Source organism: Rana temporaria, chromosome 1 (genome assembly GCF_905171775.1).
Source record: "Rana temporaria chromosome 1, aRanTem1.1, whole genome shotgun sequence".
In the NCBI taxonomy this organism is placed as follows: Eukaryota; Metazoa; Chordata; class Amphibia; order Anura; family Ranidae; genus Rana; species Rana temporaria.
In genome coordinates this window covers 450,615,584-450,641,291 of record NC_053489.1, presented here as the reverse complement: position 1 = coordinate 450,641,291, position 25,708 = coordinate 450,615,584, and the positions used below count along the sequence as shown (strand labels likewise).

Genomic DNA, 25,708 nt, shown 5'->3' with positions numbered 1-25,708 from the left:
ACACTTGCATATGTTCACAATTTGATCATCTATACTCATTATTACTTTAGGCTTTTTGATCCCTCTCTACTCATATGTAGGTGGGTCTGGCATGTGTACTTGAAAACACATCCGTATGCCTTCTATTTATCAGCAGTATCTTATTTTTGAATTTGCAGGACTGGTAGGTCTGGTTTGTCAGACTAGCAGTTGAAAATGAAACGCTGTTAGCAGCCACGATGTATGCTTTCTGAACATTTTTCAGAAATTGTTTTGCTGTAAGCCTGACCTGTATCTTTACCTGCAGCAGTATTTAGAACTTGGGTTGTAACCAGGGCTGGACTGGGACAGAAATTTGGCCCTGGACTTCATCCAGACTGGCCCACTTTGACAGGTCTCTCCTATGGCGGCCGGACAACTTCCGCACCCCCCCCCCGGCCACCCAAGCCCCCTCTCTCCCTTCACTAGCCACTAGCCGTTCTACTTTATTAGAGTAGAACGGCTGGTACTGGTACTCTTATAGGTCATACCAGTGGGGAAGCTAGACATTTTTTCACCCGGGGCAATGAATCAGTTTGGCCCCCCCCCCTTATGGAACACAATTAGCCAGAAGTGAGAAACTCCCAGGCCATAGCTGTTGAGTCAGCTGTCTGTCCCCTCCGCTCATGCTCCTCTGTCATCCCCCCTGCTCCTCTGGTCCTCCCCCTGCTTCTTTGTTTCCCCCAGGTGAGCTCTGCGGGGAGGAAGAGACAGAGGAGCGGAGGGGGGCGGCAGTCCGCTGTCACTAAAACAGGCCCACTGAGCCATTGGCCCACCGGGAAACTCCCTGTAGTCCCAATGGCCAGTCCATCCCTGGTTGTAACTAGACCCATAATCTGTTGTGAAGCGGTTACAGATATTTATTTTTATCAGTCAGATATTGCTGGACACCCTAGCTATACCCTTCTTGTTTTATATGGAAAACAACAGGAGCAGAGAAAAAGGATATTACATCATAACCATGTAGCTTCACTAGAGAGCGCAATGCATTATTCCACCATCAAACAGCACAGCCACCTAGCGGCTAAACTACTAATCACAGTATAATATCTAAAGGCCCATGCACACGATCAGAATTTTTGACAACGGTCCGACAGATGTGTTTTATCGGACAATCCGACCGTCTGTATGCTCCATCAGACAATTGTTTTCGGTTTTTCAACAGACAAATGTTCGCTGTGCATGCTCTTAAGCTTTCTGACATCAAATGTCCGAGCATCATCCGATCGTGTGTACACAAGTCCATCGGACTAAAGTCCAAACACGCATGCTCCGAACCAATGCTAAAGATCAGACAACAATAGCAGAAGTTGCCCAAAGGGTGGCGGTAAAGAGCTGAAACACCATGTGACTTGGTGAATGTTGGCTGAAAAAGTTCTGCCGTGTGTATGCAGAACAAGTTCACTGCCAACGCCCCTTCGGACCAAAATTCACAGAAAAGTCAGATGGAAGTCCGATTGTGTGTATAAGGCTTTAGAATAGTTGTTGCACTCATCTCTGTATAAATGGCATTCTAAAACCACACCACCTTTTTTTTTTCTTTTTTATTCATCATATACATGTACAAATTACTGTGTATAGTGTATAGTGAGCTGTAAATTAATTACCGTATTTTCCGGCATATAAGACGACTTTTTGGATGCAAAAAAATGCATCCAAAGTCGGGGTCGTCTTATACGCCGGTGACAGTCTCTGTCTACTGCGAGCGTCAATGATTTAAAAGCCGCTCCTTCTCCTCAGAGTGTCCTGTGATAGGCGGAACACAAATCTTCCCAGCAGCGCCTCTGTTCTGTGTTCCTCCTATCACAGATGCCTTCTCATCCTCGGACGAGATGAGAAGACGTCCATGATAGGCGGAACACAGAACAGAGGCGCTACTGGGAAAATTTGTGTTCCGCCTATCACAGGACAGTCTGAGGAGAAGGCGCGGCCTTCAAATCATTGATGCTCGCAGCAGACGGAGACTGTCACCGGCCTGGAAGTCAAATCAGCACGGTGGGGGGCAAGTTCAGGCACAGTGGGGGGCAAGCTCAGGCACAGTGGAGGCAAGCTCAGGCACAGTGGGGGCAAGTGATGGCACAGTGGGGGCAAGTGATGGCACAGTGGGGGCATGTAATGGCACAGTGAGGCATGTAATGTAATGTAATGGCACAGTGAGGCATGTAATGTAATGGCACAGTGAGATTTGAAAAAGCCTGTTTCTGTTAGCGGTTCTGGCTACCCCTCAGCTTCAAGAAAGACTAGTAGGAAGGGGGTAGTCTTATATGGCGAGTATATCCCAAAACCAAATTTTTTCCTGGAAAATTAGGGGGTCGTCTTATACGCCGACAAATACGGTACCGGTATTTTCTGGTCAAAGGGATCACCTGCTAAAAATTATTATAGGGGGCCTTCATGGTAAAAAGGTTGTGAAAAGCTTCTTTAAACCCCCTGGCGGTATTCCCGAGTTTGGCTCGGGGGAAGATTTCTGTACCAAAAGCGGTATCACCGAGCCAAACTCTGGATCGCCTCGCAGCCACAGACAAAGTTACTTACCTTGTCCCTGAATCCTGCGATGCCTCCCTGCTGTGTGAGCGAGCGGCGTCCTCGCTAGATTCACACAGTGTCCCTGTGTGCCGCCGATCTCCGTTCCCTGCAACGTTACAACGCACGGGGCGGAGATCGGCGCCAAATTCAAAAAAGTTAATAAACACATTACATACAAGTATACTGTAATCTTACAGATTACAGTACTGTATGTAAAAAATACACACCCCCTTTGTCCCTAGTGGTCTTCCCAGTGCCCTACATGTTCTTTTATATAATAAAAACTGTTCTTTCTGCCTGCAAACTGTAGATTGTCCATAGCAACCAAAAGTGTCCCTTTTATGTCAAAAGTGATTTTAGAGCAGCTAGAAAACAGCGATAATAAATTATAATCACTTGCAGAATTGTGCGATAGCGATTTGTGGGGAAATTCTTCATAAAAAAATAAAAGTAATGACAGCGACAATTCTGCAACTGAGCAAATTTCAGTGATTTTGAGTTGATTGCATTATTGAATAATTTTTATTATAATTATGTTTATTATTTGTTATAATTATTTATAATTATTTATTATATTATAATTTATGATTTTGTTTTTCAAACTTTTTCATACCCGGGGTGCCTACTAGACTCTGATTTGGACAGCTTTAAGTGAGTTATTCATAAGGATCACAGGCCTACACCTGTAAAACACCAAATTTCCTTGCAAAATAATTGTACCACTTTCAGCACCTCAAATCTGAAATAATCATACCGCCAGGGAGGTTAACCAAATGAAGGCACATTGTGATCTCCTAATTGATAAAAAAAAATACCTGATGTCTAGTGGAAAATAGATTTTAACATTTTAGTACCATTTGGGTGTAATTTTACCGATTGATTGCTTATTAGAATTAGAATTCTAACAAAAATGTTTGTTCAAAATGTTTAGGGCCTGCACAAGTATAATAACAGAAACTAAGGAAGGATATATTTATCACGGAAGAAACATGGACTTGTACTTTTCCATAGACCTAAGAAAGCTTGTGTTGGATGTGGATTTTATTAGAAATGGGCAGGTAAAGTTTAAAAACATTTAACTGAACAAATTTTGCTAAGCATAACCATACTAAGGAACACCTTTTGTAACCTATGAGCCTTGGCTTACGGTAAACAGGGTAGTGTCAATGAATGGCTTTGCCAAAATATCAGAGATATATAAATCCAAATTCATACTGTATTTGCTGGCGTATAAGACTACCTTTTACACTTAAAAAAAACTGGCCAAAATGCAGGGGTCGTCTTATACGCCGGGTCAGCTGCTCAGATGCCTGCTGGATGTGCGGTAATACTGTATGTAGCTTCGGCTACATACAGTATATACCGCTTAGCCAATCCCGGTGAGCAATGTATTCAAATGAATTCAGAGTCTGCTCTGCCAATCCGAGCAGGCTACATACAGTAGCCTGCTCGGATTGGCTTTCAGAGCGTGGGCTGATGATGTTACAGCCTCTGCCAATCCAAGCAGGCTTTGTATTCATTAATAGAATACATTGCTCGCCGTGATTGGCTCCAGCTCCAGCAAGAAGGAAGAAGAATATGGCTCCAGAAGGAAGAAATATGAAGCGTCGGAAGCTTTAGAAGGGGTCGTCTTATACGGTGAGTACAGGCAAAAAATCGTCTTATACGCCTGGTCGCCTTATACACCGGCAAATACGGTACCTAAAAATATTAAATGGAATCTAAATCTGTCTATACACAGCTCCCCCGGAGGTACCATCCAGTATAATAACGCACACACATAAACACAACATGCATTCCCCAATGGGAATTCCAAAGAATTATTTACTATGTACAATTTTTCACGAATGAGTAGGGCTGCTCAGATTAAAGATCTGGTATGGATTTAAAGGGGTTGTAGAGGTTTGTTTTTTATTGTCTATATAGGTTTCTTTAAGCTAGTGCATTGTTGGTTCACTTACCTTTTCCTTCAATTTCCCTTCTAAATGTTTTTTTTCTTTGTCTGAATTTCTCACTTCTGGTAAGCTTGCCCCCATCACCCCCTGGGGGTTAGTCAGCCAGAACAGCTTACTGAGGAGAAACAGGAAGTGAGAAATTCAGACAAATTCAGACAAAGAAAAAAAAGAAGGGAAATCAAAGGAAAAGGTTATTGAACCAACTATGCACTAGCTTAAAGGAACCAATTTAGAAAATAAAAACAAACCTTTACAACCCCTTTAAGGGCAGACCTTATGGCTTTATTTCTTGTTTTTGGCATTGTGTTTTCACATAAATTTGTACCAGATTTGAAGGGTCTGGTATGGATTTTTGGGGAGGATACCATGCAATATTTTTTCTTGTTTGTGGCAAGACGGTCACCTTTAAAATTCTACAACTTCTAAAGGGCCTGGTACTGATTATAAGGGGGCCCCATGTCAGTTTTTCCTCTGTCACTTTTGTTAAAAAAAAATGCTGGTAATTTACTTTTACCAGCTGGCTTTCTTTATTTTGTAAAAAATGGCACAGGGATACCCAAAATCCATACAAAGGCCCAGATTCACGTAGGAGATACGACGGCGTATCTGGAGTCTCTGAGTCTGAGACGTCGTATCTTGGCGCCTGATTCAAAGAATCAGATACGCCAGAATTTGTATAAGATACGGCCAGCATAAGTCTCCTACGCTGTCGTATCTTAACTGCATATTTACGCTGGCCGCTAGGGGCGTGTACGCTGATTTACGCCTAGAAATATGTAAATCAGCTAGATATGCCAATTCACGAACGTACGCCCGGCCGTCGCATTACAGATACTCCGTTTACGTTAGGCTTTTTCCGGCGTAAAGTTACCCCTGCTATATGAGGCGTAGATGAGGCGTACCAATGTTAAGTATTTTCCGTCGATTACGTCGTTTGCGTAAGTCGTTCGCGAATAGGGCTGTGCGTAATTTACATTCACGTCGAAAGCATTGGCTTTTTGCGGGTTAATTTGGAGCATGCGCACTGGGATAGTTTCACGGACGGCGCATGCGTTTTTCGAAGAGAGCGTCATTTACGTGGGGTCACAATACATTTACATAATACACGCCCACATCTTCCACATTTGAATTAGGCGGGCTTACGCCGGCCTATTTACACTACGCCGCCGCAACTTTGCTTTGAGAATACTGCACTTGCCTGTCAAAGTTGCGGAGGCGTAACGTAAATAGGATACGTTAAGCCTGCACAAAGATGCGCTCTCCTATGTGAATCCGGGCCCAGGTCTTTATCTACCTTAATGAGGGTCTGGTATGTATTTTGGATGGTCTCCATGCCGTTTTTTTTACAAAAAAACAGATGCCAGCTGGGAAAAATAAATTACTGCCAATATAAATGGCTGTGTACCTCATATAGGTACCTTTAGGCTGGTTAAGGCCCACACACAGGAATGTTGCATTTTTTAAACAAGAGAACAAGAGAGGAATGTTGCATTTTTAATGTTTCAAAGCAAGCATTATTAAATTCATTGCTCCCTGGAAAATATGTTTTTTTTTACAAAAATGGTTGCATTCGTACATACGGTAGTTCCCATGGCAGCTCTCAGCTCCCATGCCATTTTTTTCAATACCTTGCATATTATCCTTTAACATGGGAATGGCCCCCCACTGATTTCAACCTTGGGTACATTCAGCTCTCCCTAGTTAGGACCTGCTTCCTAGGAGTTTTCCACAGTGCATGGTGGGTGATATCTTTCTGCCTTAAAAATGTACTTCTTTTCAGGGCTTTTTTCAGCAGGAACATAGAAGAACTCAGTTTTGGCAGGCCTGCACTTTTTAACTGGTCACGCAGAAGCTGGTAGAAGATGATTTCCCTCTTGCTTCCTCTGTGTGCTAGTGCCATGCCCCACATTTACTGCTGGGGGTCCCAGAGCCACAACCGTCTGCATTTTTATTTTATTTTGGGAATCAGGAGGCGGCTTTTCCAGCCTGTCAGAACTGTAGCATGGAGTCAAGCACAGTGGAACCCCTTATTTTGCTCTGTGCTACAGTTCTGATAGTTGGAGCTCTAACAGCGGCACTGTGCTGAACAAAAAAGCCTGGGAATACCAAATAGAACGGTGCCAGCTACATTCTTTATTTGTAAAAGATAAGAGACCTAGAGGGGCATGTGTGAGAGATGTGGGGTGCACTTGTGAGAGGTAGGGGCATCTCTGAGAGATGAGGGGGGGGGGGATTTGTGAGAGGAGAGAGCTTGGGGGGCATTTGTAAGAGCTGGGGGGCATTTGTGAGAGAGCAGGGAGGGCATTTGTGAGAGGTGAGAGAGCGGAGGAGGCATTTGTGAAAGCTGGGGGGCATTTGTGAGAGCTGGGGGGCATTTGTGAGAGGTGAGAGAGCTGGGGAGGCAATTGTGAAAGCTAGGGGTATTTGTGAGAGAGCTGGGGGGCATGTGTGAGAGGTGAGAAAGCTGGGGGGGCATCTCTGAGAGTTGAGAAAGTGTGGAGGGCATTTGTGAGAGGCAAGAGAGATGGGGAGGCATTTGTGAAAGCTGGGGGGCATTTGTGAGAGCTGGGGGGACATCCTTGAGAAGTGAGAGGGCTGGGGGGCATCCCTGAGAGGTGAGAGTGTGGAGGGCAATTGTGAGAGGTAAGCGAGCATTTACGAGAGGTGAGAGAGCTGGGAGGGCATTTATGAGAGATGAAAGAGCTAGGGGGGGATTTGTAAGAAGTGAGAAAGCTGGGAGAGCATTTTGTGGGAGCTGGGGGGCATTTGTGAGAGCTGTGGGGGGGCATTTATGAGTGCAGGAAGGACATTTGTGAGAGATAACAGAGCTGTTGGGCATTTGTAAGAGCGCTGGGGGAAAATTTGTGAGAGCTGGAAGGGCATTTGTGTGAGATGTGAGAGCTGGAGGGGGGGGGGGCATTTGTGACAGCTGGAAGGGCATTGGTGAGAGAGCTGGGGGGAACATTTGTGAGAGGTGGGACAGCCGGAGTGGGGAAAGGTGGGGGGTTGTACAGAGAGACAGCTGTAGAAAAGTTGAGGGTTTGATGCAGAGCTGAGAAGGAGGGACTTGTGCAGTGATGAGAGCCATAGGGATAAGCTTGCTGTGGATGGGGGTGCAGAGGGGGCATGTGGACAGGGTGTTCAAAGGTGAGGTGGGGTTAGGGGCATAATTGGGGTGGGAACTTTTTCATGATTACTATTCAGCTCTCTATAAATGACCCAGCTATACCACATAATACCCCATCTCCCAATCTCCTTCAGGCCATAAAGTCTTACTTGACAGAAAGCAAACTCCCTACTATCTTCTCTTCTGCTATATCTAGTCTTAACTTGTTTCGGACAAATCCAAATACTCGCATTACAGTATAAATGAAGCTGGATATTCCACTTTAACCTCCCCTTGTTTTTCTTTTTACCTCTCTCCCTCTTGCACTACTTAGCGTGAATAAGATCCTGTTGAGCTAAAGTACGGTAATGTTTTTTTCTTTTTTAATGGAAACCAGTTTGTTGATCTTATTATGCCACCACAGCGTTGGGTTACAATATATTTTGTATCCTGTTTTGAGGCCCAATTATTATATCCTTGCAATCTGAATGCATTGTACCTTCTTTGCTTTATATTGAAAAACTAATAACAATAAAAAATTGTCAGTTTCCAAAAAAAAGCAGGCAACTGATTTTTTATTTTATTTAATTTTCTAAAATTATGTAATGAAAATGATGCATGAGAAAGTCATGTGTTTTAAAATCACTAAAATGTTGGTACTTGTTTTGTAACTGTTATTATGTGTTTTATATTTTAGATTGTGTACACAGGAACAACCTTTACAGGCATTGTTGGTCTCTATACTGGGCAAAGTCCCCATAAATTTTCCATATCTTCAAATGCTAGAGGTAAATTATATTATTGTGTGCTTGTACATACAGTATATTCTTAATTTAATATATATTAACTTCAATACTGCTAATAAAGTTGGCAAAAGCATTTTTTATACATATTTTTCTTATTAAAAAAAATGTACTTACCCAGCCCACCACCTTCGGGAATAATAATTGCTTATACAGGTTTTAATCATTTGGAATACAGAGCGTTGATTGTTAGAAGGCATATCATAGATATATACAGTAAAACCTTGGATTGCAAGCATAATTCGTTCCGGAAGCATGCTTGTAATCCAAAGCACTTGTATATCAAAGCAAATTTTACCATAAGAAACAATTGAAACTCGAATGATTCGTTCCACAACCATTTATTTGGTCCTTCAGTCTATAGTCCATATAAAAAGATTATAGCAATGTGATAAGTTGTGCAACCATAAAATGTCCATCCACAAATGGAAGCCTCCCCAAGGAGATTAGAAGAAAAATCGATCAGGAGCTACAGAGTATCAAAGAGAGGAGGGGGCCTCTAAGTGTAGCAATATGGTTACATTTAATGAAGGTACAACATTTAGCAACTCAAATGGTTGTTGATTAAAAGAGGCTAATCTAAGTATGCAGGGATTCGGGGTAAAGCGATCCACATAGATCATCCTCCTCACTGCTGTCAGTCTGCAATCCTGACAGGGAAGACTACCCTGCAGTAGAGAGATCTGAAAGCGAGGCTTGAAGCGATTGTGGAAGGGACGACATCAATGGTGGTGCGGAGGATGGTCTATGTGGACAGCTTTACCCCAGATGGCTGCATACTTAGATGTGCCTGTTTTTAGAGGCGCCTCTCTTCTATTTTATACTCAGTTATGACATGACGCTACTCTTATATCAAGACATCACTTGTATGTCAAAATGTATTAAAAAAAATAGCTTGTCTTGCAAAACGCTCTCAAACCAAGTTACTCAGGGAGCTGCGGTCGCTCAACGCGATTGGCACTGCGCTGACAAGCCATTTACCTCTGCAGCTAGGGGTTCGGATCCCGATCTCGGCTACATGTGAATTGAGTTTGGTGGTCTCAGCCCGGCTCCCGGTGGGTGTGCTATGCGGGGTAAGCCTGCGCTTAGTACGCTCACCCCCTTCCCACAAAAACCACCACACTTACACGCACTCGAAATTGGGTTAACATGCACGCACTTTGACCATGCGGTCTCTAAACAAGAGAGGCGAAGGACTAACGGGGATGGTTGAGCAGGCAAATCCTCTCACTCCCTTATAGGGAGTCCCTATGCCCCGTTGGGCTTCAAAGCGGAGCAGGTAGGGTGGGCTGTGTGGGAGGACCCCCTCACACACCCGCCATTGCCACCCGGGGCATGGAGAAAGGTGGCAGATTGCCTCTGGGGGAGGCCTGCCTACTCCCAACTCCTGCAGTCCGGCTCCTCTCTCGAGTACACGCACAAAATTAAAAAAAAAAAATAGAAACAACACCAAGTTACTCTTAAACCAAGGTTTTACTGTGTGTATGTATATATATATATATATATATATATATATATATATATATATATATATATATATTGTGCACTATGCAGGTTTTATATATTTGGGAGATATTGAATTGTTTTTTGTATTCATTATTAAAGACATTAAGGCCCCTTTCACACGACTGTTCTAAATGTCTGCCTGTCATCCCTATGGACAGGACTTGTGTCCTTTTACACCTGCCCACCTCATCAGCAGGGGTTAAGCAGACAGATCCCCTGTGACCAAAACATGTCCAACCCATGTAAAAGGGGCCTTAAAATCCAATTCCAAGCAAAAAAAAAGAAAAAAGGAGAATTTCTTCAGATGTTTTGTCTATTTGCTAAATGTAAGACCAAACAAAAAGTGAGGGAAAATTTCCAGTTGGGGACACAGACCGTGATAAAAGCATTTTTTTCTAATAAATTGCAGACCAGTTGTTGGGTGTCATACATAAAGTGGGGGAACTCTTCTTTACAGGGACAAACAAAGGTTGTACCCTCTCAAAATTCTACTTAAGACTACATTTTTAAAAATATTTTCAAACACAGCAGGAAACTGGTTAAGCATTTCTTGTAAAATCAATCTTGTTGCTATCCTAAAAAACGAAACCACAAATACCCTGCAAAGAAATAATGTGTAAAGTGACATAAGAAATCTTTACCATCCTAATTTTTAAAGGTACATTTTTCCTTACAGAGAATAATCAGGTCCTGTGGAAGAATGCACTTTCTCTTTTATTGCGCAGATATCCTGTCAGCTGGCTCATCCGAGATGTAAGCTTTGTGTGATTTAGAATAAATGTACTTTAGTGCATTTTTGTACCACAGTTAATATGTTTATGAATTTTGACTGTCAATCAGCATCTGCTCCTCCATGCTCACTGGAGCGCCAAGCTGTTGAGGGGCGGGAAACGGCCGTCTCAGCCTCTTAGTGGCTCACTGAGAGGTTGAGACAGGTGTCAATCCAGGCACTTGGCGGATCCAGACTCCCATTGTCAGGATGACGTGGTGCCTGGACTAATTCCTTTGATGTCAGCAGAGAGCGGACTTCAGTCCACTCTTTGCTGAAAACGGGTCACAGGAGTGCAAACGAACTTGCACTCCTGTGATCCATAGGAGAAGCCCAGCCAAACGAGCTTAGGCTGGACTTCTCCTTTAGGCCCCGTACACACGACAGGATCTATCCGCTGAAACTGGTCCGACGGACCAGTTTCAGCGGACAGATCCGGTCGTGTGTAGGCCCGACCGGACAATTGTCCGGCGGATCGGACAGTTTCCAGCGGACAAAAATTTCTTAGCCTGCTAAGAAATCTGTCCGCTGGAAACCTGTCCGTCGGACGTGTTCGGTCGTCTGTACAGACTCACCGGACACGTCCGACCGACCGCCATCCCTCGCATGCATGGTACTGATTCGACGCATGCGTGAAAGCTTTGAACTTCCAGGGCCGCCCACGTCGCGGCGCGGCCACGTCCCCGCGTATTGTTAACGTATTGTGTACAACCATCAGACAGAAATCTCCGGGCAGACATGTCCGCTAAAAACGGTCCGGCGGACCGTTTTCAGCGGACTGTCCGTCCGTGTGTACGAGGCCTTAAAGTTCATGTGCGTGGAAAGGCAGGCATCCCAATACTTTTGGTAATATAGTGTATAAACCTCAACACAACCATTTAAAATATCCTTCTAATACATCTGGTTTTGTATACACTGAAAATATACAGGGATCTTAAAATCACCATGGCACATGGAAGGCAGGAAGGATCACTATGACACATAGAAAGCAGGAAGGAGGGATCACAATGGCACGTGGTAGGTTTGCTATGGCACATGGAAGGCAGGAAGGATCACTATGACACATGGAAGGCAGGAAGGAAGTATCACAAAGGCACGTGGTAGGATTGCAATGGCACATGGAAGGCAGGAAGGATCACTATGACACATGGAAGGTGGGAAGGAAGGATCACTACGGCACATGGAAGGTAGGAAGGAATAATCACTATGGCACATGGAAGGCAGGAAGGAAGGATCACTATAGTACATGGAAGGCAGGAAGGATCACTGTGGTACATTGAAGGCAGGAAGGATCACTATGGCACATGGAAGTCATAAAGGATCACTATGACACATGGAAGGCCGGAAGGATCACTACGACACATGAAAGGCAGGAGGGATCATTACGGCACATGGAAGGCAGGAAGGAAAGATCGCTATGGCATATGGAAAGCTGGAAGGCAGAATACACCATGACACATGGAAGAAAGAGAGAGTGGGGAGATTTCATTTGTTCACTAACCTGAGGTTTAGGCAGACATTGTGTTCACTGCTCCCACACAACCCCTTCAAAGGCACAGCATTGGCTGCACGCCAGGGGTTGTGGGCACGCACAGGGGGACATCTACGTGATGTATAGCCGACAGGCAGGTGAAAGGACGGGGGAGGTGGGGGCCTCGCCAGCTGCAGTGCAGAGCGGCGCACATCCGCCAGGGGGATAAGTGCACACAGTGTCCTGGTCTTCACTGCGGAACTCGCCCCAGATTTGCGAGACACTGAGATTTACTTAATGGTCCCAGTGACTCCAGGACGGTTGGGAGGTATGTAGCTCTCTTGCAATTACCAGAGGCAGCAGTGCCACCTACTGGAAAAGGACACACCCAGTAACCAAAGTCCAGGAGAAACCTAAGAGGCTTAATTATCAAATCACTAAGCTGACTGCAGCTTAAATTTAGATAGACACACCTGCTTAGGGCAGGGTGGCTACACTTGTGAAAGATGAGAGGATTATCTGATGTTCCCCTTCTTCCAAGGGCACATAACCATTTTTTTTACCAACATGACCAACACTGAAGGGGGCCCAGCTCACCAGAATTTTCTCCAGAAAAACATTTCAGGCCTTCAAATAAACCAGCTATTTTCAAGACCCAGAAATTTGGCATTATATATGAGAATCTAGGCAGTGCATAGTGCAATATACGTTATTCTGTAGATTTTATTAAACTGGCCCAAATGGCCAAATACAGTTGTAGCGCCTGGCTATTTTCAAAGAGACAGTTGGCTCTGAACCCGTTGTTTGGTTAAATATGTGCTCTCTGCTCCAGCTTGGCTGCACTGTGTGCTATCCTTTTGTCTGGGGACTCCCGTCACCCCCGGGTGGCAGGTGGCATCAGTGGGGTCAAGTGCAGTAGATATCTCTCCTCAGCAGCCTATCAGGAGGGTGGGCCACCTCGCTGTGCATGCTGGGGAGAGGTATTTAAGGGACAGATGCCATTAGTTAGGGGTCGCTGTGTTCCTGCCCTTGAGCTGGGCAGTCGTCCCACCACCCCCATGTGTGGCCCTCCTGGCCGGAGTGTGTGCGTGTGTGTTCCTGGCTCTGGGACCACGTTGGTCCGGAGTGCATTCACCTAGATCGTGATCCAGTGAGTCTACTGGGTTCCTATTTTGCCAAGTGGTCCTGGGCGGTCCGTCCAATTGGAGGAAGCTGACTGATGAGGAACCTGTCCGGGAGATACAGAGCACGAGGCTGGTGTTTAAGGTGAGGCCTGTCTATTCATCGGAGGACACTTTGGTTTTGAGAGGCTGGACCTGGGTCGCCTATCAGTTTCTGATCAAACCAAAAGTTATGTGAAGGAGAACCGGGTGCTAAATCCAGTCCGGAGACAATTTTGGACCGAAATTATCTCCAATGTTCAGGAGGGTCTGTGGCAGAGACTTGATCCTATTCATCCGAGTGACACTCTGGCTGCCAGGCTGGTGAGAGAGGCCTGTCCAGATGCACTTTACCCACTCCGGCTGGAGTGGCGAAGTAAAGTTGTCGTTGGAAGCAGGACTGTTTCCCATATCCAGTTACACCTGAATCTACTGTTTCCTAATTGCTATCCCTTCACCTTTCCCACTGTTTATCGTTTTTACCCGGCTGGGTAATAAAAGCACAGAAAAGACATTTGTCATGTGGACATTGACTTTACTACAGCTGTCATCCAATACCCTAGACGGCGGAGATACAGAGGTAACGTTCCACCCAAAACAAACCAGCAGCTCCTTCAGGGGTAGTGCTACACGTGGGGGCTCGTCCGGGATTGGCTGTTACCTCTTGCAACTGAACTGAGCAATTTTTGTGTTTTTTCCGCCATTGAGAGCTGGGAACTGTGGTGTTGGACTGTGCCGGTGAAGAGGGGGTTAAACACAGGTGCTACGGAGTGACGTGTCCCAGCAACGTGCTGGAAAAAGAACTCGAGGTGTGAGAATTTACCCACCCCTGTGTGTAGCATAGGGCGAGTTTGGCGCCAAGGTAGAGAGTGATTGCCTGCCCATGAGAAAGGATCGTGCAACCATGTCTGCGTTCCCAGCGCCACCTGAGAGACTGAGGCCTCCCATGTCCTTCCCGGGAACTAACACGATGCCTTTCCTTACTGGAGCTTCCTTGACAGACACCCGAATTCGCATGAAGTCCCGGGGGAGGTTCGTGCTGTTCACCAGCGGCAGCGTGAAGGCACTCGGTGTGTCTTGCCCCAGATGGGGCTGGCTATCAGGATCCAGCCGTTCGTCCGATGCAAGAAGTGTGGGGAGTACCTGTTCCAAGTGGAGCAACCTACAGAGTCACCCCCCAAATATTGGGTTGACTGGGTCCCCTGGGCTGTGACAGCAGAGGAAGCCATACCCTGGCCCGCTCCCACCACTGCTACCGCAACTGCTGCTGCCACTGTGTCGTCGATCGCCATGCCAATGGTGATCCCCGAAGTAAGTGACTGTGACGTGAATGATACTGTGCCTGCTGTAAAGGTGGATGCTGCCACCGAGACTGCATGTATGGCGGTGGTGCCCGCTTGGCTCACTTTGGAGAAAATGGGCCCCCGTAAAGGTCTCCCACGGCTGTGGTCGAGGTATACCCCTGCATACATCCAGACCGGATTTCAGGGAGGATGTTGCCCCTGATACAGTCAAGAAGAGGTCTAGGAAGCAGGACAAGGTCAGTAAACCAAAGGTTGAACGTGTTTGCCCATGGAGGAGTACAACAGCTCTTAAATTGATTTCTCCTCCGACGCGGGCGATGACCATTGGTTTGAGGCGAAGCTGCCTGAACTGAAATGGAGCAAAGGGTTCCGTGCTCGGCCTACTCACAACTCCAGGGAATGTTCTCCAATGGATTCAGGGGATACCACGGTGTGGGCGGATATCCCGCAGATAAGTTGGGAAGTCGCAGTACCCAAAGGTAATGACACCAGAGAGACTGCTCCAACCCAAGCTGCACTGCCTGTGTTAAAGAGAGCCCCAGATACTTTTGTTATGCCGGGATTGGGACACCCCCGCACGCTGCCAAAACTTGCTCGCCTTCAGCAAATCGTCATGAAGAAGGTGGCCCTGGACTATGGGTGGGAGTTCCCCTATGTGCCCGCAGATCTCATGCAGGAGATCGAAGCTCAGCAAGAGGAATGGTGTAAAGACGCTGTCTGGGACTATCTAAATGTGCCAAAGCCCTCCCGCAACACTGACTATTCTTTCATTCGTGTTTATCACCGGTTCGAAGGTTGTTTGGAAGAATGGAGCTATGGCCGGCACATTTGTCATGATCGGGTGGTTATCAAAAGCCCCGGAAAAATGTATCGGGTCTACTCGGTTACCACTCTGAATGACAAACGAGTTGTTGTTACTTTGCCTGATCCCAGGTTTTATTTGTGAGCCAAAACAGGAGGATTGATAGGCCCAACACCTACAGTGTTTGCTGTTTTGCTGTTACTTGAAGAAGTCCCGAACAGGACCGATTTTTGCTTTTGTTTTTTTTTTTCTCCCATCCTACGTTTGCTGTGGTGTAATTGACTTTGGGGAAAAAAATGTTTCGTCAGTTAGACTAGGTTCCTGGGGATTTCACGGCTCAAGAAAAGAAAAAAAAAAGAAGGGGAGTTCTTTGCCAATGTGTTCTATGCTCTGATAATAAACTATAGTGCACTTGCTCTATCAGAACACTGCCGCTAGAGGGCGGTGTTCTGCAACTTTCTGCTAAGAGAGACTTTGTTTGTTTTTTGGCTCTCACAGTTTGCCAATGCCCAGCACTTAGTTCTTTTTGATGCTCCTAGGGGGAAGAAGGAGGCTTTGCCTTTGTTGTAAAAGGTGCAGCTTCATTCACCCTTAGTGACTGTAAATATGGTAATATTTTGTGTGTGTTCTCTTGTTTCTGTTTTTCAGGTCCTGTGGATCTCCTATCAAGGCTGTCGGAGAATGGGCAGACTATATAGTTAGACATATTAATGTCAAGTGTAATGTAATGTAAATTGTAAAGAGTTTTATATTTTTTATCTTTTGTTTTCTTTCTCTTTCCTTCACTGTTTAAGCAGATTCAGGTAGGTGTTCAGGAGTGAACACCATTTGTTCTGACACTGAGGACAGTGTCTGTTTAAGCGGGGTGAGTGTGTAGCGCCTGGCTATTTTCAGAGCCGGTGCTATGGTAAATTTAGGTGAAGTTCAGAGAGATAGTTGGCTCTAAACCTGTTGTTTGGTTAAATTTGGGGTCTCTGCTCCAGCTTGGCTGCACTGTGTGCTATCCTTTTGTCTGGGGACTCCCGTCACCCCCGGAGTGGCAGGTGGCAGCAGTGGGGTCAAGTGCAGTGGATATCTCTCCTCAGCAGCCTATCAGGAGGGTGGGCCACCTTGCTGTGCATGCTGGGAGGGGTATTTAAGGGGCAGATGTCATTAGTTAGGGGTCGCTGTGTTCCCGCCCTTGAGCTGGGCAGTCGTCCCACCACCCCCGCGTGTGGCCCTCCTGGTCGGGGTGTGTGCGTGTGTGTTCCTGGCTCTGGGACCACGTTGGTCCGGAGTGCATTCACCTAGATCGTGGATCCAGTAAGTCTACTGGGTTCCTATTTGGCCAAGTGGTCCTGGGCTGTCCATCCAATTGGAGGAAGCTGACTGATGAGGAACCTGCCCGGGAGATACCAAGCACAAGGCTGGTGTTTCAAGAGAGGCCAGTCTATTCATCGAAGGACACTTCGGTTCTGAGAGGCTGGACGTGGGTCGCCTATCAGTTTCTGATCAAACCAAAAGTTTGGTGAAGGAGAACCGGGTGCTAAATCCAGTCAAGAGGGATTTTGAACTGAAATTTTCTCCAATCTTCAGGAGGGTCTGTGGCAGAGACTTGATCCTATTCATCCGAGTGACACTCTGGCTGACAGGCTGGTGAGAGAGGCCTGTCCAGATGCACTATACCCACTCCGGCTGGAGTGGCAAAGTAAAGTTGTCATTGGAAGCAGGACTGTTTCCCATATCCAGTTACACCTAAATCTGCTGTTTCCTATTTGCTATTACTTCACCTTTCTCACTCTTTATCGTTTTTACCCGGCTGGGTAATAAAAGCACAGAAAAGACATCTGTCGTGTGGACATTGACTTTACTACAGCTCTCATCCAATACCCTAGACAGCGGAGATACAGAGGTAACGTGCCACCCAAAACAAACCAGCAGCTCCTTTGGGGGTAGTGCTACACAGTATATCTGAAGAATTAAAGATTTGGGGCCTACTTTGTCTGTGAAACAGATTTTCATGTTCATGTTATTTTGTTATTCAACAGACTTTGAACAGTGCTCCAGATTTTGACTCCGCAGTTGAAAAACTATCACATACAGAAATCACTGCTGAAATGTACCTGACCATTGCTGGTACAAAGCCAGGTGAAGGTGTGGCTATTACTAGAGACCGAGATGGATTAGCTGATGTTTTGAATTTGAATGTCTCAAATGGACGGTGAGTGGTTATTTTAAATCTGTTTATTTTGCTGACCGCAACTAAGCCATATTTTAAAATACAACACATAATAATGATATATTATACTGCATTAAAAAAAAAAAGAATAATAGCTGGTCACCTGACTTAGAGGAGCTTCACCCTCCATCTATTTCTTTTTTTTAATCCCTGCTTACCTGATGATGGGTTGTCTTCAATTCAGGTACTCACCCACACAGCAGGTCCAATGTTGTCCTGCTTAGACCCACTTTTCTGATGTTACCACTCTGCCATTTTCTTCTGTGACATCATCAGGGGGTTGCTATCTCTTAGGCCGCGTACACACGGTCGGTCCATCCGATGAGAACGGTTAACCGATGAAGCTGACTGATGGTCTGATGTACCTACACACCATCAGTTAAAAAAACGATCAAATCCAACACGGTGACGTAAAACACAACGACGTGCTGAGAAAAATTAAGTTCAATGCTTCCAAGCATGCGTCGACTTGATTCTGAGCATGCACGGGTTTTAAACCGATGCTTTTGTGTACTAACCGTCGGTTTTGACCGATCGGTTAGGCGTCCGTCGGTTCAATTTTAAAGCAAGTTCTACATTTTTAGACCAAAGGATAATGGACTGATGGGGCCCACACACGGTCGGTTTGGACCGATGAAACTGAACTTCAGTCCGTTTTCATTGGTTTTGTCCGATCATGTGTACAGGGCCTTACAGGTTCAGGCATCCACCTCCTAATGATGTTCCACTAGGCCTGCCCCCTGGGAGGAAAGTTTTTTTTCTGGGTGAAGATTTACTTTCAATTCCATTGTCCTTATTGTAGGCAGTGATATATTGTAACACAGTTGCTTGAAGAGAATGATGACATTAAACCATAATCTATAGTTAGAAGTGAGTAATACATGGGATCTTGGTAAGCCATTCTTGTATCAAATGATACAAGCCTAATTATTGGGTATTCACTGTTCAGTTCATGAAAATGCAGTACTGTGAAAAAGAAAACTGTACAAAATGTGCACTGAAAAGTATTTGAAAACAAAAATTTAAAAAGGAATACAATTTCACCAATTAGCCTTCAGTCACACCGAATGTGGTTTTGAAATCATGCAACTTCGCTTGAAATTGCACAATTTCTAAGCCGCATGTCATTGTGACTTCAGAGTTCCACTTGGAAAACCTCTGTGTGGCTTCAAGTCGCACCTGAACTTGCAAAAAGTAGTGCAAGAAATACTTCCGAAATCAGTGCCAATCCAACGAAGTCAGAGTCGCACAGAATTTGACCGCATCCATTTCTGACAATAGGGTGCGACTTATCATGTGATTTGGAACTATCAAATTGCATGACAAGTTGTACCGGTGTGATCAGAGGCTTAAAGTGTAATGCTACTGTAAACATATATCAAAGAAAATGAATATTAATAAATCTACAGATAAAAAATATCTAGCATGGTGGTGAATAAATATAACTTATCTTATACTTATTACTGCATATTCCAAATACTAAAATGTACAAATATTTAACTAGTATGTATATTAATTGCATGTATAAATAATGGCCCAGATTCAGAAACAACTTACGGCGGCGTATCTCCAGATACGCCGCCGTAATTTCAAATCTGCGCCGTCGTATCTTTAGGACGATTCTCAAAGCCAGATACGTTGAAAAAATAGGCTTTCTCCGCCGACGTATCTTGCATACGCCGGCGTATAATTGTGTGCATAGGGGCGTTTCCGTAGATTTTCCGCGTCCAATATGCAAATGACCTAGATACGCCGATTCAGAAACGTACGTGCGCCCGGCGCATTTTTTTACGTAGTTTACGTAAGGCTTTTTCCGGAGTAAAGTTACCCCTGCTCTATGAGGCGTAGCCAATGTTAGGTATGGACTTCGGAATAGCGTAGATTTTTTCACGTTTTACGTCGTTAACGTAAGTCGTCCGTGAATGGGGCTGGGCGTAAGTTACGTTCACGTTGAAACCAATGAGTATTTGCGGAATTTGCCGAACCCTGCTGTAAGGACGTTATTCCACTGCATAGCTTGGTGTCATCTGCAAAGACAGAAATGTTACTTTTGATCTCAGACCCAATATCATTTATAAAGATATTAAAAAGTAAGGGTCCCAACACTGAACCTTGGGGTACACCACTGATAACCTTAGACCATTCAGAGTAAGAATCATTAACCACTACTCTCTGAATTCTGTCTTTTAGCCAGTTTTCTATTCATTTACAAACTGATATTTCCAATCCTGTAAGCTTTACCTTACACATGAGCCATGTGTGCGGAACTGTATTGAACGCTTTTGCAAAATCCAGGTATACCACGTCCACTGCCACGCCTCTGTCCAAGGTTATACTTACCTCTTCATAAAAGGAAATCAGGTTTGTCTGACAACTTCTGTCTTTCATGAATCCATGCTGTCTGTTGCTTAAATTGTTTATTTCCAGCAAGAACTCCTCTATGTGGTATTTTATTAATCTCTCCAGTATCTTCCCAGCTATAGAAGTTAAACTAACAGGTCTATAGTTACTTGGTAAAGACTTTGTTCCCTTTTTAAATATGGGCACTACATTGGCCCTGCGCCAATCCAGTGGTACTATTCCTGTCATTAATGAGTCCCTAAAAATTAGATACAATGGGCCAAATCTTCAAAGGAGATACGCAGGCGGAACTGCTGTTCAGCCTGCGTATCCCTGTGGCTATCTTTGGAAACGATCCTCAGAAGGATTTTTCCAAAGATAGGCATAAGATCCGACATCTGTAATAGACTTACACTGTCGGATCTTAGGATGCAGTACCGCATCCGCCGCTGGGGGCATTTCGAGTCGAAATGCCGCTTTGCGTATGCAAATGAGTACTTAGGCAGATCCACAAAGCTTTTTAGCTTTGTGTTTTCTGCGTAAGTTACGTTTTGCAAGCGTAAAATTAGGGATGCTTTTACAAGGCCTAAACTGTTTAGACTTTGTAAAAACAAACCTTTTTTTCGATCGCCGCGTTTTTTTTTAAATTTCGAAAAAAAATTCCCGGCGCGTATTTTTTTTTTTACCCGACGCAACTTTATTTTTAGCCTTTTAAACTTATTGCCCATGAGAATATACAGTGCCTTGTGAAAGTATTCGACCCCCTTGAACTCTGCGACCTTTTGTCACATTTCAGGCTTCAAACATAAATATATAAAACTGTAATTTTTTTTGAAGAATCAACAAGTGGGACACAATCATGAAGTGGAACGAAATTTATTGGATATTTCAAACTTTAACAAATAAAAAACTGAAAAATTGGGCGTGCAAAATTATTCAGCCCCCTTAAGTTAAAACTTTGTAGCGCCACCTTTTGCTGCGATTACAGCTATAAGTCGCTTGGGGTATGTCTCTATCAGTTTTGCACATCGAGAGACTGACATTTTTGCCCATTCCTCCTTGCAAAACAGCTCGAGCTCAGTGAGGTTGGATGGAGAGCGTTTGTGAACAGCTTTTTTCAGTTCTTTCCACAGATTCTCGATTGGATTCAGGTCTGGACTTTGACTTGGCCATTCTAACACCTGGATATGTTTATTTGTGAACCATTCCATTGTAGATTTTGCTTTATGTTTTGGATCATTGTCTTGTTGGAAGACAAATCTCCGTCCCCGTCTCAGGTCTTTTGCAGACTCCATCAGGTTTTCTTCCAGAATGGTCCTGTATTTGGCTCCATCCATCTTCCCATCAATTTTAACCATCTTCCCTGTCCCTGCTGAAGAAAAGCAGGCTCAAACCATGATGCTGCCACCACCATGTTTGACAGTGGGGATGGTGTGTTCAGGGTGATGAGTTGTGTTGCTTTTACGCCAAACATAACGTTTTGCATTGTTGCCAAAAAGTTTGATTTTGGTTTCATCTGACCAGAGCACTTTCTTCCACATGTTTGGTGTGTCTCCCAGGTAGCTTGTGGCAAACTTTAAACAACACTTTTTATGGATATCTTTAAGAAATGGCTTTCTTCTTGCCACTCTTCCATAAAGGCCTGATTTGTGCAGTATACGACTGATTGTTGTCCTATGGACAGAGTCTCCCACCTCAGCTGTAGATCTCTGCAGTTCATCCAGAGTGATCATGGGCCGCTTGGCTGCATCTCTGATCAGTCTTCTCCTTGTATGAGCTGAAAGTTTAGAGGGACGGCCGGGTCTTCGTAGATTTGCAGTGGTCTGATACTCCTTTCAATATTATCGCTTGCACAGTGCTTGCAAATCTTTTTGTATCCAAATCCGGCTTTAAAAAACTCCACAACAGTATCTCGGACCTGCCTGGTGTGTTCCTTGTTCTTCATGATGCTCTCTGCGCTTTTAACGGACCTCTGAGACTATCACAGTGCATGTGCATTTATACAGAGACTTGATTACACACAGGTGGATTCTATTTATCATCATTAGTCATTTGGGTCAACATTGGATCATTCAGAGATCCTCACTGAACTTCTGGAGAGAGTTTGCTGCACTGAAAGTAAAGGGGCTGAATAATTTTTCACGCCCAATTTTTCAGTTTTTTATTTGTTAAAAAAGTTTGAAATATCCAATAAATTTCTTCCACTTCATTATTGTGTCCCACTTGTTGATTCTTCAAAAAAAATTACAGTTTTATATCTTTATGTTTGAAGCCTGAAATGTGGCAAAAGGTCGCAAAGTTCAAGGGGCCGAATACTTTTGCAAGACAATGTACTTTTCAGTTTGTTCACAAACAGTCTTTTCTGTTCTGTGCCCATTGATGCCAATATTCTCTCCCAGTCTAAGTCCTGGAGAGCAGCCCTCATCCTTGGAAAATTTGCTCTCATGAAATTAAGTGTTTTTATCTTTCCCGTATGTGGTTTTTGCTTACAGCTAACATCAAATGAAATCATGTTATGGTCACTGCTACCCAGGTGTTCTTTTATCTGAACATTAGTAATACACTCTGCATGGTTTGATATTACCAGGTCCAACAGAGCATCATTCCTAGTTGGGGCCTCAATAAGCTGGACCATAAAATTGTCCTGCAATAGGTTAATAAATTGTTGCCCTTTAACTGTCCCAGCAGTGCCATTACTCCAGTTAATTTCTGGGTAGTTAAAATCCCCCATTATTATCACCGTCCCAGCCCTTGTAGCCCTTTCTACCTGTGCAAGGAGCTGAGTCTCCACCTCCTCATTAACATTAGGTGGTCTATAACAAACTCCAATGATTAACTTTGAACTATGCACATCTGTATGCAGTTCCACCCATAATGCTTCAGACTCATCACACTCTCCATCCACCATGTCCTCTTTCACTCTTGCTTTAAGATCACTTCTCACATAGAGTCAGACCTCTCCACCTTTCCTTTTTACCCTGTCTTTCCAAAAAAGAGTGCATAGCCAGGAATATTAACCACTTCCCGACGGCCGTACGACTATATACGGCCGCCGGGTGGCTCTACTTCTCTGGGATGCCGTGTTTTTACGGCCGCCCCTTTTCGCGTTCCCCGCGCGCGCTCCCGAGCGCGCAGCGGGGAACTGCTGTGCTGGCCGTGTCCCTTGGACACAGCCAGTCACAGATCGCCGTGAACGGCCAATCGGAGCGGCCGTTTCCTAGGCGATCTGTGCGGCCAATGAGAGATGATCTCATATGTTTACATATGAGATCATCTCTCATTCCCGGCTCTCGCAGACAGCGGTGCTGTCAGGGGAGAGAGGAGACGGATCTGTGTCTCTTGTACATAGGGACACAGATCGGTCACCCCCCCAGTCACCCCCCCTCCCCCACAGTTAGAACACTAATTAGGATACACATTTAACCCCTTCCTCACCCCCTAGTGTTAACCCCTTCCCTGCCAGTCACATTTATACAGTAATTAGTGCATATTTATAGCACTGATTGCAGTATAAATGTGAATGGCGCCAAAAATGTGTCAAAAGTGTCCGATGTGTCCGCCATAACGTCGCAGTCCCAATAAAAATCGCAGATCGCCGCCATTTCTAGTAAAAAAAAATGTTTATACAGTAATTAGTGCATATTTATAGCACTGATTGCAGTATAAATGTGAATGGCGCCAAAAATGTGTCAAAAGTGTCCGATGTGTCCGCCATAACGTTTCAGTCCCAATAAAAATCGCAGATCGCCGCCATTTCTAGTAAAAAAAAAATTTATACAGTAATTAGTGCATATTTATAGCACTGATTGCAGTATAAATGTGAATGGCGCCAAAAACGTGTCAAAAGTGTCCGATGTGTCCGCCATAACGTCGCAGTCCCAATAAAAATCGCAGATCGCCGCCATTTCTAGTAAAAAAAAAAAAATAATAATAATAATTCTGTCCCTTATTTTGTAGGCGCTATAACTTTTGCGCAAACCAGTCGCTTATTGCGATTTTTTTTTTTTTTTTTTACTAAAAATATGTAGAATACGTATCGGCCTAGACTGAGGATAAAAAAAAACGTAAAAAAAAAAAATTGAGCTATTTATTATAGCAACAAGTAAAAATATTTTTTTTTTTTCAAAATTGTCGCTCTATTTTTGTTTATAGCGCAAAAAATAAAAACCGCAGAGGTGATCAAATACCACCAAAAGAAAGCTCTATTTGTGGGGAAAAAAGGACGTTAATTTTGTTTTCGAGCCACGTCGCACGACCGCGCAATTGTCAGTTAAAGCGACGCAGTGCCGAATCGCAAAAAGTCCTCTGGTCAGGAAGGGGTTTAAGTGCCCAGTAAGGAAGTGGTTAATAGCCCAGTCATGTGAGGAATGAAGCCAAGTTTCAGCAATACTGATTACATCATAGCTCTCCTGATGCACCAGAGCTTCCAATTCAGATATTTTGCTTGGCAGACTTCTGGCATTGGTGAACAAACACTTTACTGCATTAGAGACTGAGCCCTTTAGGAACTGACCATACAGCCATTTAGTAGCCTTTGTGCTGCCTGCAGGCTTGCCTGGGACTTTTCTCATGTGCACCCATGGTACAACTGGGCCCGAACTCTAATCGGCTGAAGAGTTAGGACTTAAGACTCCCCCTTAACAGCTGCTACACAGAGACCTTTACCTATTGTGTATGCTAAAAGGTACCTATCAGGGGATATTGCACCATAATGTAGCTCTTCATCTAGAGTGCACTCTAGACTAGTTATAATATTATTACTCAAATTGCAGTTAATGCTTATATGCACTTTCTATTGTTGACTCTGTGAATTATGTGTTGATTCTAGTGTAGTGGTACAGAACTCTATCCTAAGTTACTTACATGCTATGTGTTGGAAATATTTTATAAAAGGACAACTTTGTGTAAAAGAAAATGCGTTTTCATTCATTTTCATCCCAAATGTAGCGCCCCCTGGGTATACTGGGAACACAGAGGTACCTCCAGTGACAGGGAGCGCGCTTACATTTACCCCAGTGCTAAGTCTTTGGCTATAATGGGAAGTTAGAACAAATGTGGGACCCAGTCACCTTAGTATTTTTCAATGCTTTAATGTAGAACTTGGAAGCAGTAATAGGATAGAGGGTTAGGGGAGGTTTCAGATACCTTTAGTAGATCACTGACGGACTCTTTGAATCCAAAGGACAAAAACAGCTTTCTTTTAGCAGATCTTGAATACCTGGATAGGTCTCTCACAAAGACCTAGAAACTGGTATGGCTTCTGGATAAGCCTCTCTCACAGGACCTAGCAGCCAGTAGCACTCATGGATAGGTCTCTCTCACAGACCTATCGATCAGTAGCACTCATGGGAAAGTCTCTCTCCCAGACCTAGCGATTAGTATGATTTCTGGATAAGCCTCTCTCACAAGCTTAGCAGCCAGTAGAACTCCTGGACAAGCCTCTCTCACAGGCTTAGCAGCCAGTAGAACTCCTGGACAAGCCTCTCCCACAGGCTTAGCAGCCAGTAGAATTCCTGGACAAGCCTCTCTCATAGGCAAGACAGCCTAGCACCACCTCAGGATTAGACAGGCTTCTGGGCCTACTTGTATTAACGTGCCCTCTGGCCAGGAGGGCCATAAGGTCAGAACTGACTAGAGCACATGGCGTCTGTCCTTTAAATACCCTTTCCCAGAATGCACAGCGGCCAGGAACCTCCTACTGGGCTATTTTTGGAAGAAAGAATATTCATT

The 25,708-nt window shown here is 44.5% G+C and overlaps 1 protein-coding gene across 2 annotated transcripts in view; it reads left to right on the top strand.

Annotated features, from left to right (window-relative positions):
- LOC120916550 (N-acylethanolamine-hydrolyzing acid amidase-like) overlaps positions 1 to 25,708 on the top strand; it is a 61,927-nt gene that overhangs the window by 12,638 nt on the left and 23,581 nt on the right. For both annotated transcript variants that reach the window (XM_040327606.1, XM_040327598.1), the window contains exons 3-6: positions 3,476 to 3,602; positions 8,303 to 8,393; positions 10,591 to 10,667; positions 17,448 to 17,620. In XM_040327606.1, coding sequence (XP_040183540.1) covers positions 3,476 to 3,602; positions 8,303 to 8,393; positions 10,591 to 10,667; positions 17,448 to 17,620 — 468 coding nt within the window. The remainder of the gene's footprint in view (positions 1 to 3,475; positions 3,603 to 8,302; positions 8,394 to 10,590; positions 10,668 to 17,447; positions 17,621 to 25,708) is intronic.